A 12,159-nucleotide genomic window follows, 5' to 3' on the forward strand; every position below is an offset into this window, starting at 1 on the left:
TAACAATCTGCTTCACTCTTATCTACATTTAAATATATTCTAAGTATATTCTAAATTGACAGTTTACTTTTCTAAAGCACATTTATGTTGAGCCTTTTTTAAACACCGTTCCGCCTTTTGCAAGCTGAAGTTGTTACAAATAACAGGTACCTTGAAATCCCCTGCCCAGCCTTCTGAAGAGCAGTGAAGCTTGTCATATTGCAAACCAAGGAAATAACCTGTGAAGATAATTGTTTCTTAGATTAATCAACTTCACATTTGCCACACTGTTACAATTACCTTTAATATATATCTATAATATATATTAGACACTTGAAGTGTTTTCAGCTGGTTTGAATACATTTGTGTTCTTCATGTGTAATTTTGGGATGTGAGAATCACACTTTGGTTGCTGAGCTAACTCCTTGGAACCTGGGGGCTTTTCTTTCACAAGATCTCATTTTTATGTGCTTTTCTCCCCTGGGCTGTGTTCTGCAGGAGACATCGATGACTACAGCGCTGAAGTGGAAGAAATCCTTCCCCAGCACCTGCAGCCGACGTCGAGCTGCGGGCCGGGCGCGTCCCCGAGCTCCTCCCCGCGCTCCAGCCCCTGCCAGTCCCCGACGCTGCCCGAGGGCCCCACGCTGCCGGCCAGGCCCAGCCGGGCCCCGGGGAGGCTTCCTGGGCCCCCGGTGTCCTCACAAGGTGGGTGCTGCACAGCCCTCGTGCTCTGAGGCTCCTGGGCCCTGTGTGCGCACACGGTGAGTACTGCACACTGGCATGGCCCAGTTCTGCTGCAGTGGGTCTGTAGGATCCTGGCTCACCCCAGTCGTGTCTCGGGATACGGCCCCTGACCGTCCCTACTCCTGTCAGCTCCAAGACAGAAATTGTAATCAGCACATTTGTAAATTGGGAGCACAATATGAAAACTTCTGTTTAAACACAGCCCTTTTTTAAATTATGAACATGTGAACACAGCGATGGTGCTTGGAGTGACTTGGTATTGAGTTTATTTGATCTGCTGAAATGCCTTGAGAATTCCCTTTGTAGAATTTTTTTCCAGAGAATTTACTTCACAGGTTAGAGTCAAAATCAAAATGTGGAACGCTGTAATTGGTAAGATTGTTCAGGATTTCATGGAAAAGGTAAATTCATTAAAACATATGAGGCAAAAGTTTTGATGTAGGGAATCTGCTTCTTTTCATCATTGGTTCATTCCTCTTGTTTTCCCTCTGTCAAGAACTTCTGTATTGTTATTTAGAGGAGCTTTGCCGTGTTTGGCATGTCCAAGATGTTAATTTGTGCCTTGTTTTCTGCCCTGTCCTCCAGCTGAGTTGCAGGCTGGTGCCCAGCAGAAGGAGCCTCCTGCACAGAGCCTGGAGCCCAAGCGCCCTCCGCCCCCTCGGCCCGTGGCGCCTCCTGCCCGCCCGGCTCCGCCGCAGCGGCCGCCCCCGCCCTCAGGTAACGGGGACCTTGTTCTGCTGACCATGGGGTGCCCACTGGGTGCCCACTGCTGCCCACTGGGTGCCCACTGCTGCCCACTGGGTGTCCATTGCTGGCCATTGCCCGTCCGGCTCCTCCGCAGCGCTCGCCTCCCCGCTCAGGTACCTGGGGACCTTCCCAGCTGCTCAGGAACATTTATCTGCTTTCCAGTCTGTGAGAGGGACTGCAAAGTGAAAACCCAAACTGTGTGTTGCACTTTGGGCTCACTGGTTCTTTAATTGAAATGTTTAATTGGCACATTTAAAAGCAGTGGGAAATAACAGCATTTTTACCATTTAAATATTATTAGTGAATAAGTTGATAAAAACTTAGTTTCACAGTTTTAAAAATGTGAAATTTTATAGCTATGTTTACTGAACATCTTCATTTTTTGTAGCATCTGTTTTAAAGTAAAATTGAAATAGACTTGTGCATTCATTGATTCATTGCTATTCCTTTAGTTTTGGCATCAGTATATATGTGTTTTATCATGTCCAAGTTTTTAATGTGGAGTTCATTTGGATCATCTGACAATGTGAACAATTGAGCACTAAGAGAAACTGGATGTTCAGAAGCATTTGGGCTACATAGTTAATAACAAAGTGACCCTTGTGATTTTTAACTCTCATTTTTTTTCTTCCCTCCTACTACACTGACACTTTTCATTATTGCTGCATTCATTTCTTAAATACTGTCAGGCGGTAGGAGTCCTGCACCTGCTAGAAAGGAATTTGGAGGTAACGATTTTAATTGTTTTTTGATATGACCGCGTAGCAAAACTGCAGTGGGGACCTGTTGTGACAGTACTTATCGTGATGATTTCTGAAGGTGTGAAAATGGGCAAGTCTCAAAGTTCCAGAACTGGATAATTCATGAATGTCACTGCCATTTCTTTCTTCCCCCTCTGAACTATGTTTCACTTTCTGGTGAAGTAATATTTCTCCAGAAGTTGGTATTTTAAGGTCAGAGATGAAGGTCGTTCCAGATTTCTATTACTTTGTCCTGGGTGAGCACATCCAGCTAACTTTGCTGTGAAGTGCTTCTCAAAGTAGGCTTTGTCCTTCTCTGGCCCACATTTGCTGTCCTGCTTGGACTTCAATCAGCTCATCAATACATGAGGGAGGGTGAGAAGTGCTAGTGGCAATTCCAGGCACTGCCCCTCAGTTGGTAGGAGACATTTTTGACAAAATGCTTCCAAAGTTTGCAGTAATCTCAGAAAATACGTGAACTATTTTATATAGTCTGTAACTATCAGGTAACTTTGGTGTCAGGCAAAAATGTACTTGGCTCTGAAATACTGGTGAGACAAGGAAGGTTTCATGCCCAACGTGGAATATTTCAGCTGAGTTAAAATGCAGAAGCTTTAGGAAGCCGTTGATAGACCACATTGAACATAGGTGAGATTTAATTCGTTGTTCTCCAGTCCTGTGTGGTTTTCTGTGCACTGACACAATCCTGTTTGCCTGGTTTGTCTCAATTGTGCAAAGACTACTCAGTTGTCTTCTTTTATCACCTTTCCCAACACAGCTTTCCATAGAGTTGTAACTTGCATAAAACTTGCTTTTTATGCAATCATTTGAGACGCTAGTATATTTTTTCATATGTTATTAGAACCAGAAGCTCTTCACTTTTTTCTGCTCTCCATTTTCCACTCATGGTGTACATGTGTAAGCACAAAGAGCGATTTTCATGGGTACCTGAGCTCAGCTCCAAGCAAGTTAGCCCAGGGCTGGAACCAAAATCAGTGTCCTTATGGGTGACTGTAGTGGGGAAAGGGCACCTGTTTCTCTTCCCTAGGAGCAAGGCTCTGGAAGCTCTGTGGAATATCCCTGTGTAGTGTCTAAGTGGCTCAGACTTTGGGTTTAGACTTCCATAGCACATGCCAAGAGACATTGATCATGTCTTTTAAATGTTGCCTTATAAATAAACTTTTTTTCCTCACATATTTTGACCTTTTTTCCCCCAAGTGCTTCAGTCCCTTCATTGCCCATGGCACTTTTTCTAATGCCTCAGTATGCTTTGAAGATGAGAGAAGGTTTTGGGCATCTAAGTGTTTTATTTTAGTCCTATTTTATATCAGAAGTAACTCAGAGTTCAGGTGAACAAGGCTCTGCGCTCATTGCAGGGCTTTACAAAGTGGAGACCTTTTGTATGCTAATACAAAAAAAATTCACTGAGGATCCTACAAGTTCCAGTTGTTTATAGTTAAAAATTAAAATGTTGCCCTCTGTTAACCCAGTGTTTTTGTAATACATTACAGATTAAATTTTCAGAGAACATTAAAAACTATAAAGGCTGCTAATTGTCAATTGACATTAATAAATAACATTTGTGGAGTTTTTTCCTTTAATACTGTTAGACAGTTTTCCTGATTGTTGCAGCCAAGGCTTTTATAATTGGTTTAAAATATTTTTTATTGTCCCTAAGATTGAAATATTCCCGTGCTGCCCTTTGTGATAGCATTATCACAGCACAATAATTTTGCTTTCCCGCTATTGAGGAGAACTATGAGTCAGTGAAATGAGTACTAGGAGTAAGTGGAATGTCAGGTGTTTACCCTCTGTGCTGTTTCTGCCCCTTGTATGAACGTTGGTTACCTTGCCCAATCTTCATGCCAGAGATCTTGCTCCCTGTGCCTGGTGCTCTGATGCAGAAACGCGTGCCCGTGTCCCCCTGCTGCTGGGAGGAGCTGCCTTTGGTCCTCGTCCTGCATGGAACAAGAGCAGAGGGATGCTGTCAGGCAGTGCCCTGCTCCTGTGCAGCCCCACTGCTGCTCCTCTCACAGTGTTAGTTGTTCGTGGTCAGAATTGTGGTGAGAACTGGCAGAGCCTGGCTCTCAGCCAGAGCAGATAACACGTGCTGGGGCTGAGCATCTTTGAAGCAGATCTTCAGCCAAAGCAGAGATCCAGCATCTCTGGAGCCAGTCCCATTTCAGCCCCATGTGCAGCCTTCACTCTGCCCACTGTGTGACTGACAGAGCTCACAGATCACAGGGAGCTCCTGGGCACATCTCGCACTGGTGAGAGAGCAGCAGGCTGTGTCACAGCTGAGGGATTTAGCAGCAGGCTGTGTCACAGCTAGGAGATGCCTTCAGTATTTCCATCATGGCTGTGTCCTGCCCTGTTTTTGCCATAGTTTTAGGAACCGAGTGCATGCTTGATGATATTGCAGAAATGAAGTTATTCAGCGTGGTTATGCATGATTGAAAACCTTTTCTCTCAATTTGAGCTGTTACACCAATGGGTGCAGCTGTCCCAAGTGCACAGTGCTGTGTAGAGGCAGCTCAGTAATGCAGCTCTTCAGGATACGCTGCGTTATGTGAGGTGGGAGGTATTGCTTTATCCCGTTTCCTGTTCAGTGCTCCATGGCACAAACAGACTGCTCAGTGTTCTGAATGGCAGGGATCAGGCTTGGTTCTGCAGGGTGACAGTGCTGTGCTCATTCATTCCCCAGCGTTTGAGCACAGCTCTGTGCTCTGCTCTGTTCAAGACTGGCATGGCAGATCACACGGGATGGCCAAAGGTTTGTGTAGAGTGAACATTCTGAAGGAATCAAATTCAACTATAATGTAAAATTGAAATAACAGATATTACTAAACATGATTGTACTTGATGGTTTGTAATTCACACCAGTCTGGTCCCCCATGCTGCTACAAAGAGTTATTTCCTACAGGTGACTGCAGTCTATCCACACCAGAGCTAAGTTGTGTAAACACTTGTGGCAGTGTTCTTTCTGCTTTTTCTTTCTCAATCTACTGCTTTTCTTATGCTATGTACAGCTTCTCTTCTTTCTCTGAAAAGGTCTTGGAGCTCCTCCCAGTCCTGGGGTAGCTAGGAGAGAAGTAGAAGGTAACACAACAATTTTTGTGTTCTAGAAATGGATTTCTGATTTAACATCTGAATAATATTATTGCTCTTGTGACACTAAAGGTGGTTTCATTAACGCATTTATTGTGTAGGATCTTTGTTCTTTTATTTAGCATAGCTTTCACCCAGCCAGGCTGCTTCCTGCTTTTCAGTGGTGGTGGGGATTGTTACAGAAGGCATTTATGAAAAGCTCAGTGAAAACTTAGAGAGCTCTGATCAAGAATGCCTTTAAGGCTGACCCTCAGAGGAAGCTGTAGCTGCTGGTCATCAGAGTGACCATTGCACCTGTAACTAAATCAGGAATCCAGGGAGCCTGACTTTTCATAAAGGACCATGAGTGTTTGTATATTCTGGGAAGAGAGGCTTCAATTTCAAAAATTTGGTCTATAATTTTATGTTTTGCCTCTTTTTAAAGAGCACAGTGTAGATGTTTTGATTCTGATAGCCAGCTGTGTGTAACACACAGTTCTGAGGAGCATTTCTCTTGCACCTTTCTGCTGGAGTACATGGGATTATTGTGGATGGGTCCTGCTTTAGCCATGCCTGCAGAGTCATGGGCTGGGGTTTCTTCCTTGTCTCTCAGGAACGTGTCCTTCACAGCAAATAGCAATGCAAGTCCTGATAGAGTCACTGGCAGCGTTTCCTCCAGGATGCTGCCATTAATTTTGGCTGCATTGCTGGTTCATTTTTCTAAATTGGCAAAACCACTCTATGTGTAGAATATTTGTGGTGGGAAGGCCCCTTTGGTGATTATCTACTCCAGCTTTGTGCTCCAAGGAGGGTGAACTGGCACCAGGTTGCTCAGGGTGGGAGCTGCTTCCCTGAGAACAGCCCCAGAAACCCGTTCTGACTGGTTCCAGGGCGGGCTGATAGCTGGAAGCTGATTTGATAAACTGGGTGATGCACCACAGAGTTCCTTCCACTGACTGCCACTGGCGTGGTGACTTTGCCTTCCTGGGGAATAAGCAGCAGAAACTCAAGCCAGAGTCCCAAACCTCCCTGCCTGTTAGAAATGTGGAATTGTCTGAAGTAAAGGTGTTTTTGTAATCTCTTGCCCTGCCCAGTTGGCATGTTGCATCTGAAGGTTGCCCTCAGTGTGGCTGTGGTGAAGCTGGGGCTCTGACACATTTATCCCATGAACAGAGTGGGGTCAGGAACTGTCCATCGGCTCTTTGGTTTAACCCCTGCTGGTAGAACATCAGCAGAATATTCCAGAAAACACAACAGCTTCCATCCGACGCCATTGAGAACACTGGGGACCTGTACTAGTGGTGTCTTTAGCTTGCAACAAATAGGATGTGATTTAAATTATCTGTTATAAAAAGGGTCAAATGACTTGGTGTGTGCCGTGGGATGGGAGTGTGTTACTGACAGTGGGTGGATATGTTATAGATTTTGAAAAAGTCACTGCTATCTCCTTGCTTCTATTCCCAGTAGCAGTAATGTAACATCGCCCTCTAATCCCCATTTGTGGCTTATCTAACACAGACAATCTGTTTGTTTTCCTTGCTGCAAAGCACAAAAAAGCCCTGGAACACAAAGAAAAGATACCTTAGGTAATAGACACGTGCTTTGTACTAACTATTATACAGACAGACGTCGATTTTGCAGTGAGTGCTCAGTCAGTGATCTCTGCTCTCTGTTCCAGCTCGGACTCAGCCTCCACCCTCGGCGGGTACAGCCAGACCGGTAGGTGTGGTTTTAATGTTTGGAGATCGTTGTCCTGCTCAGTGTCTGCTCTTTGTTACATCCACGTTTCTGTTAGTCACAGCACACGAAAGAAATCTACAGAGTTAATGATCTCAACAATTTTTGTCTGTTGACTGAAAATACTGTGGCTTGAGGGGAAGCCACCATGTGTGTTCAGACTGGATGGGACTGGATTGTTTTGCGCTCTGCAATCACACAATAGGCTCCCAAATACACATTTGACATCTCCTTTCAAATAACTGCAAGGTTACTGTTTTTATTCTATGTCCTTACTGATTTGGTGTGATAAAATGCATTATCTTCTGCACTGAAACATAAATTGTGCCAGCAGTTAATTGTTGACAGGCCATTAATGGTTACTGTGCAATTGAGATCTTCTGATGTACCTCGTTTTAAAGACTAATTTTCATAAGAGTCTTCATGTAAAAATGAAACCTTCAGCTCTTTCAGCAGATATTAGTACTGTGTTTCATTCCTTTGTTTGTGGAACTGAGCTGAAGGAGGGAAGGAAGGGATTTATGGGCATTCAGGTGCTTCACCCCACACAGGAAACCAAGAGATGAAATCTATCTGCCTAGTTTATTCTCAACAGAAGCAAGTAGGAGCCTTATGGGAGGGAAAAGGAAAGTGTTTGAATAGCTACAGGTGTTCTTAAAGAGTTACTGAGTAATGGGGCTGTCTGTTGATAATTCTGCGACTTTGCAGCATATTCCAATATTGGAACTAATGAAAACTGCTGTTGAAAGTCTCCCTTGAAGCAAATTGTACAGATTCATTTTTCTCAAAGAGATTGATTCTCACAGTGAACCATTCATGATCTTGGCTCTTTTTATTTTTTATTCTTCTGGAAATGTAAAATGGCCTCTTCTAAAATTTGGGCAAAGAAAAAGTGGTATATATAGGCAAGAATGTATTCGTTTTTCACTGTGTGGTTGCCTTTGTCTCAGGTGATGGTTGGATTTCATCTCAGGGATTTCAGGACCAGGGACAATAGCTACAGTGGGTGCTGCTTCCCACTGAGGGATCCTGAGAGCTGCTTTACACTTTCTTTCTCTTCTGTTCCTTTTTGGTATATTTTTATTTTTAAAAATACATTTTGGTGTACAATCCAATCATCCTCCTGCCTACTATCAGAATATTGAAAGAAATAACAAAATGCATCTTGGCAATCTCAGATCAGATAGGAGATTGGGGAATTCAGACAGGAATTTGAGGTCAGGTGGCTGAAAGAGTTCAGGACGTTGGTCAGTGGACCCAGCCAAGCATAAGCAATCACGTGATACAAAGCCAGGGACATAGCTAGTAAAACTAAGATCAAGATTTAGACTATTTTTTATAGTATTCGCTTGTTTCTAATAAATTTTTGTGTAGAGTTGTGCAATGAAATTTGCTCTGAAAACCATTTCTAGCATGTCCTCTGGTACACAACATTTTACAGGAAACAAGTCTTACAAACTTGTCTCTCAGTCCTTTTCCCTTGATCTCTGGCATTTTTATCCCAGGGCCTTTTATTCAGCTTCCACTGTGTTGTTGGTAATTTACTGTTATAATTCTAATCTGGAATAGCCTCCTATGTGTCTTCAAATACTGATGTAGACTTTGAAATTTACATTCCCAGCACATTAACTTCTATTCCATCAGCCTCAGGCAGACTTCAGCCTTCAGATGACACAGGATGTGTTTCATTAATACTGTTTGACGAGAAACAGACCTCCAAATAAAGTAGTTGCTCTTGTTGGTTTTGTTGCTTACAATTCGTGGACTTAGGTAAATTATCTTATTAAGACTATCAAACTAATAACTGTTTCTAGCATTGTTGCACAGGTAAGCATTTATATAAAGTTGAAAAGCATTGTAAAAATCCTTTGCTTTGAATTGAACCATCATAATGTTTTGAAAATATGTTCTTTGTTCTTGCATGTGCATAAAAAAAATCAGTTGAGCAGCTGTTATAAAAGAATTTGTTGCTCACAGAATCCTGGTTATTCTGTGAAAGAATGATGATTATTCTGAATCATTTAGCAGTAGGTGACTGCAGCTCCAGAGCTGCACTAAAACCCTTTCTTTTGCCACCTTCGCTGTCAGACCGTTCCCCCCCGAGCTGGAGTTATCAGTGCCCCACAAAGCCACGTCCGTCCCTCGGGGGCACGCGCGGCACCGGAGGCGCAGCCCAAGGCAGCGGAACCGCCACGGGGTGAGTTAAACGCAAATGTCCCGTTCAGCCAAGTGCTACAGTCTGGTTTGAATGCTTTCTTCTCAACAGATGTCTCCACTTTTCACTGGGAATAAGATTCTTGGATGGAATAGCGTTTGGCACTTTGTGTTAGGCACCCACAAGTATTGCATTTTTGGATGCTAATCTCAAGATCACCCATAGATTCTGTGGTATCAGAGAAACTGTGCAAAGATTGCAGGGTTTGGTCTGAGCACCCTGGTCTGTCAGTCTGGCCGTTGATCACCAGAGGCTCTATGCATTTTTAGTTCTGTGATCATAAGATGTGGAACAGCATTCATGTCTGACTCTCAAAACAACTTCCTAAACTTACAGTTTAAAAAAACCCTTTATCCTTTTATGTATGAAAATACACATTTTATAATAGTGACTTCCAAAATACTGTTCAGTATAACTGAAGCTCGTTTTGGGGTGACATGGTTTGTGTTTTGTGTAAAACCACAGCATGGTTGGTGTTGGAAGGGACCTTGGAGATGAATTCCAAGCCCCTGCCTATGGCCAGGGCCACCTTCCACCAAGCTTCGTCTGCCCTGGCCTTGGACATTGCAGGGATCCAGGGGCAGCCACAGCTGCTCTGGGCGCCCTGTGCCAGGGCCTGCCCGCCCTCACAGGGAGGAATTCCTTCCCGATATCCCATCTAACCCTGCCCTCTGTCACTTAACCTTGAGTAGCAATTTTTACTGGAGGTGTGCCGAGTTTCTGATGGATTCCAGTCCCGCTGCCATGAGCAGCTGCTGTTGTCACAGCCCCTTCTCTGCAGTTGCCTCTGGTGCTTCCCCGTCCTGCCATCCCCAGTGCCGGTTACTGTTCCGTGCCGCGACAGTCAGTGCCGTGTCCTTGCAGGCTCGCCGCTGCTCCCTGAGCCCCTGAAGCCGCAGGCTGCGGGCCCTGCCCAGCCCAGCCCCGCTGTGCTGAGGCTGCAGGAGCCCCTGGTGCCCGTGGCAGCCCCGCAGAGCCTGGAGCCCCCGCAGCCGCCGCCGCGCAGCCGCTCCTCTCACAGTTTGCCTTCGGAGCCTGCTCCCTCCCAGCAGCACGTGAGTAAAGCCCTGCGGGGACCTCCTGTCGCTGCGTGAGCGAGCGCAGCTCGTGCTGGTGCTGCGGGCTTCTGAGCGCCCTCAAAGCGAGCGCCGAAACAAAAACAAGGGTCCAGAGATCGGATTCAGCGGTCCTGGGGCTCAAGGAGAGCAATAATGGCTTGTGTATTGTCCTTGAATAACTAACATCTTAAATACTAAACGTTGAATTTCGGATTTCTTGTGATAGCCTTACAGTTCATGGGCAGCTCAGTCTTAAAATGATGTTGTCATTTGGCAACTTTGTATGGTAAAGCTCTCGATCAAGGCAATCTGATTTGATAATGCTATGTGCATGACAAGCTGCACAGTAAGGCAGCACAGGTTTAAATTGTTACTGCATGGTGTGGTGCTTCATGTTGGTGATCACTCATAGAAGGGAGATGACATTGATAAGTAAATAAATAAGTCTAATCAATATATTAATAAATACTTGAGAGAAATAGAATTCTTCCCATTCCTCAGTGTCAATTAAAATACTTACCCACATAATGTGGAAATTTCATACGGTAACACTAATATTCTGTTTTCTCTGGGATTATTTAGACTGTTAGGATAAAAAACACCAACTTTTTCTAGGAAAAGCCATAGTTTCTTATTGCTGCTTAAAAATGCAGAAGCAGATTTTCAGTGCTGCTGAGGTTTCTTCTTTTGCCTGTATGTGAAGACCTTTTTTGCTACAGTAGTTAATGCCTATGTTGTACCACAGTGAAGCAGCCAAATTCAGTGCTCAGTGAGCTGATTTTTGAACTCAAACTGGAAAAATCTTTACATGCTTTTCCTTTGTTTCTCCTCAACCTCTTTCTTTGCCTGTGAACTCCCTTTCATTTTGGAAACTTAGACCAAAAAGTGCAGGTTTCTGAGTAAACGTCTTTAAAGAAGTGCAAGGTCTTTTGAGAAGTAGTGAATTCCATGCCATCCTTCTATGCAAATCTTGATTATGATTTTGGAGAAATGAAATCTATTCTTATAAAAATAATGACTGGTACAGTGTGAATATTCAGGAGTTTATACGATCTCCACACTGAAAAAGAGAATTAGTTACTGGAAATAGATCTTTATTGCAAAGAAGGGAGATTCTGGATTTCCACAGGAGGAGAGGCATTATGGGTTTTATCAGCTTGCAAAACTGTTTCTATAGATCAGGGATGATACTGACGCAGTTCCCAGAGTGAGAGCTGTGGGGTTTTCATGGTAATAGGTGACTACAATTAGACCATCCATGCTCAGGTTCCTGTAATTTGTCTCCAAAAAGTAGCATAATCAGCTGCACAATGGGTGTCTGTATGGAAATATCATTAGAATGGACTTGAGTTGGTTTTTTATGACTCCTAACGGTCGAGCTTACAGTAGAAGACAACAGAAATGGAAAATTTGGTGTAGTGTGTAGTAAACACTTGTGGTTTGTATTTAAAACTCAAAAAATGGCTTTGTGAAAACTTCTGAAAGTATTATTTTTAACGCGAGGTTGCTTTGTTACTTGGATTTTCTTGCTAATTTCCTTGCTCTGATATGTGTTTCTCTTTCACAAGCAGGAGCAACCGTCAGGGTAACAGGTATCTGACTATTTCCCAGTCTTGTTGTGGCTCCATCCATTTAGCAGCAGAGATGTATGAATGGTGTTTCATACATCTGCAGCCCATCCCGTTAAACACCTGTCTGCATCCATGGGTGACCGTCATACCATAGTGTGCTTTTTCCTTTCCTGGTGCATTGAGAATGACACTGCTGTTATTAAGGCCAGAAAGACTATTGTGTGTCATCATCTTTTGGTCAAACAGTGGGGCCTTTGCCTGTGTTGCTTAGGCACTGCTGA

The 12,159-nt window shown here is 43.9% G+C and overlaps 1 protein-coding gene across 2 annotated transcripts in view; it reads left to right on the top strand.

Moving 5' to 3' along the window:
- Positions 1 to 12,159, top strand: part of SYNJ1 (synaptojanin 1) — a 49,568-nt gene that overhangs the window by 34,043 nt on the left and 3,366 nt on the right. Inside the window, exons 24-32 of one of the 2 annotated variants that reach the window (XM_059492912.1) lie at positions 478 to 684; positions 1,309 to 1,440; positions 2,160 to 2,198; positions 5,262 to 5,309; positions 6,845 to 6,883; positions 6,976 to 7,016; positions 9,123 to 9,231; positions 10,114 to 10,304; positions 11,879 to 11,899. In XM_059492912.1, the coding sequence (XP_059348895.1) occupies positions 478 to 684; positions 1,309 to 1,440; positions 2,160 to 2,198; positions 5,262 to 5,309; positions 6,845 to 6,883; positions 6,976 to 7,016; positions 9,123 to 9,231; positions 10,114 to 10,304; positions 11,879 to 11,896 (824 nt within the window). In that variant the 3' untranslated portion in view covers positions 11,897 to 11,899. The remainder of the gene's footprint in view (positions 1 to 477; positions 685 to 1,308; positions 1,441 to 2,159; positions 2,199 to 5,261; positions 5,310 to 6,844; positions 6,884 to 6,975; positions 7,017 to 9,122; positions 9,232 to 10,113; positions 10,305 to 11,878; positions 11,900 to 12,159) is intronic. The other variant, XM_059492903.1, reaches the window with a different exon arrangement.

Source organism: Ammospiza nelsoni, chromosome 2 (genome assembly GCF_027579445.1).
Source record: "Ammospiza nelsoni isolate bAmmNel1 chromosome 2, bAmmNel1.pri, whole genome shotgun sequence".
Taxonomy (NCBI): domain Eukaryota; kingdom Metazoa; phylum Chordata; class Aves; order Passeriformes; family Passerellidae; genus Ammospiza; species Ammospiza nelsoni.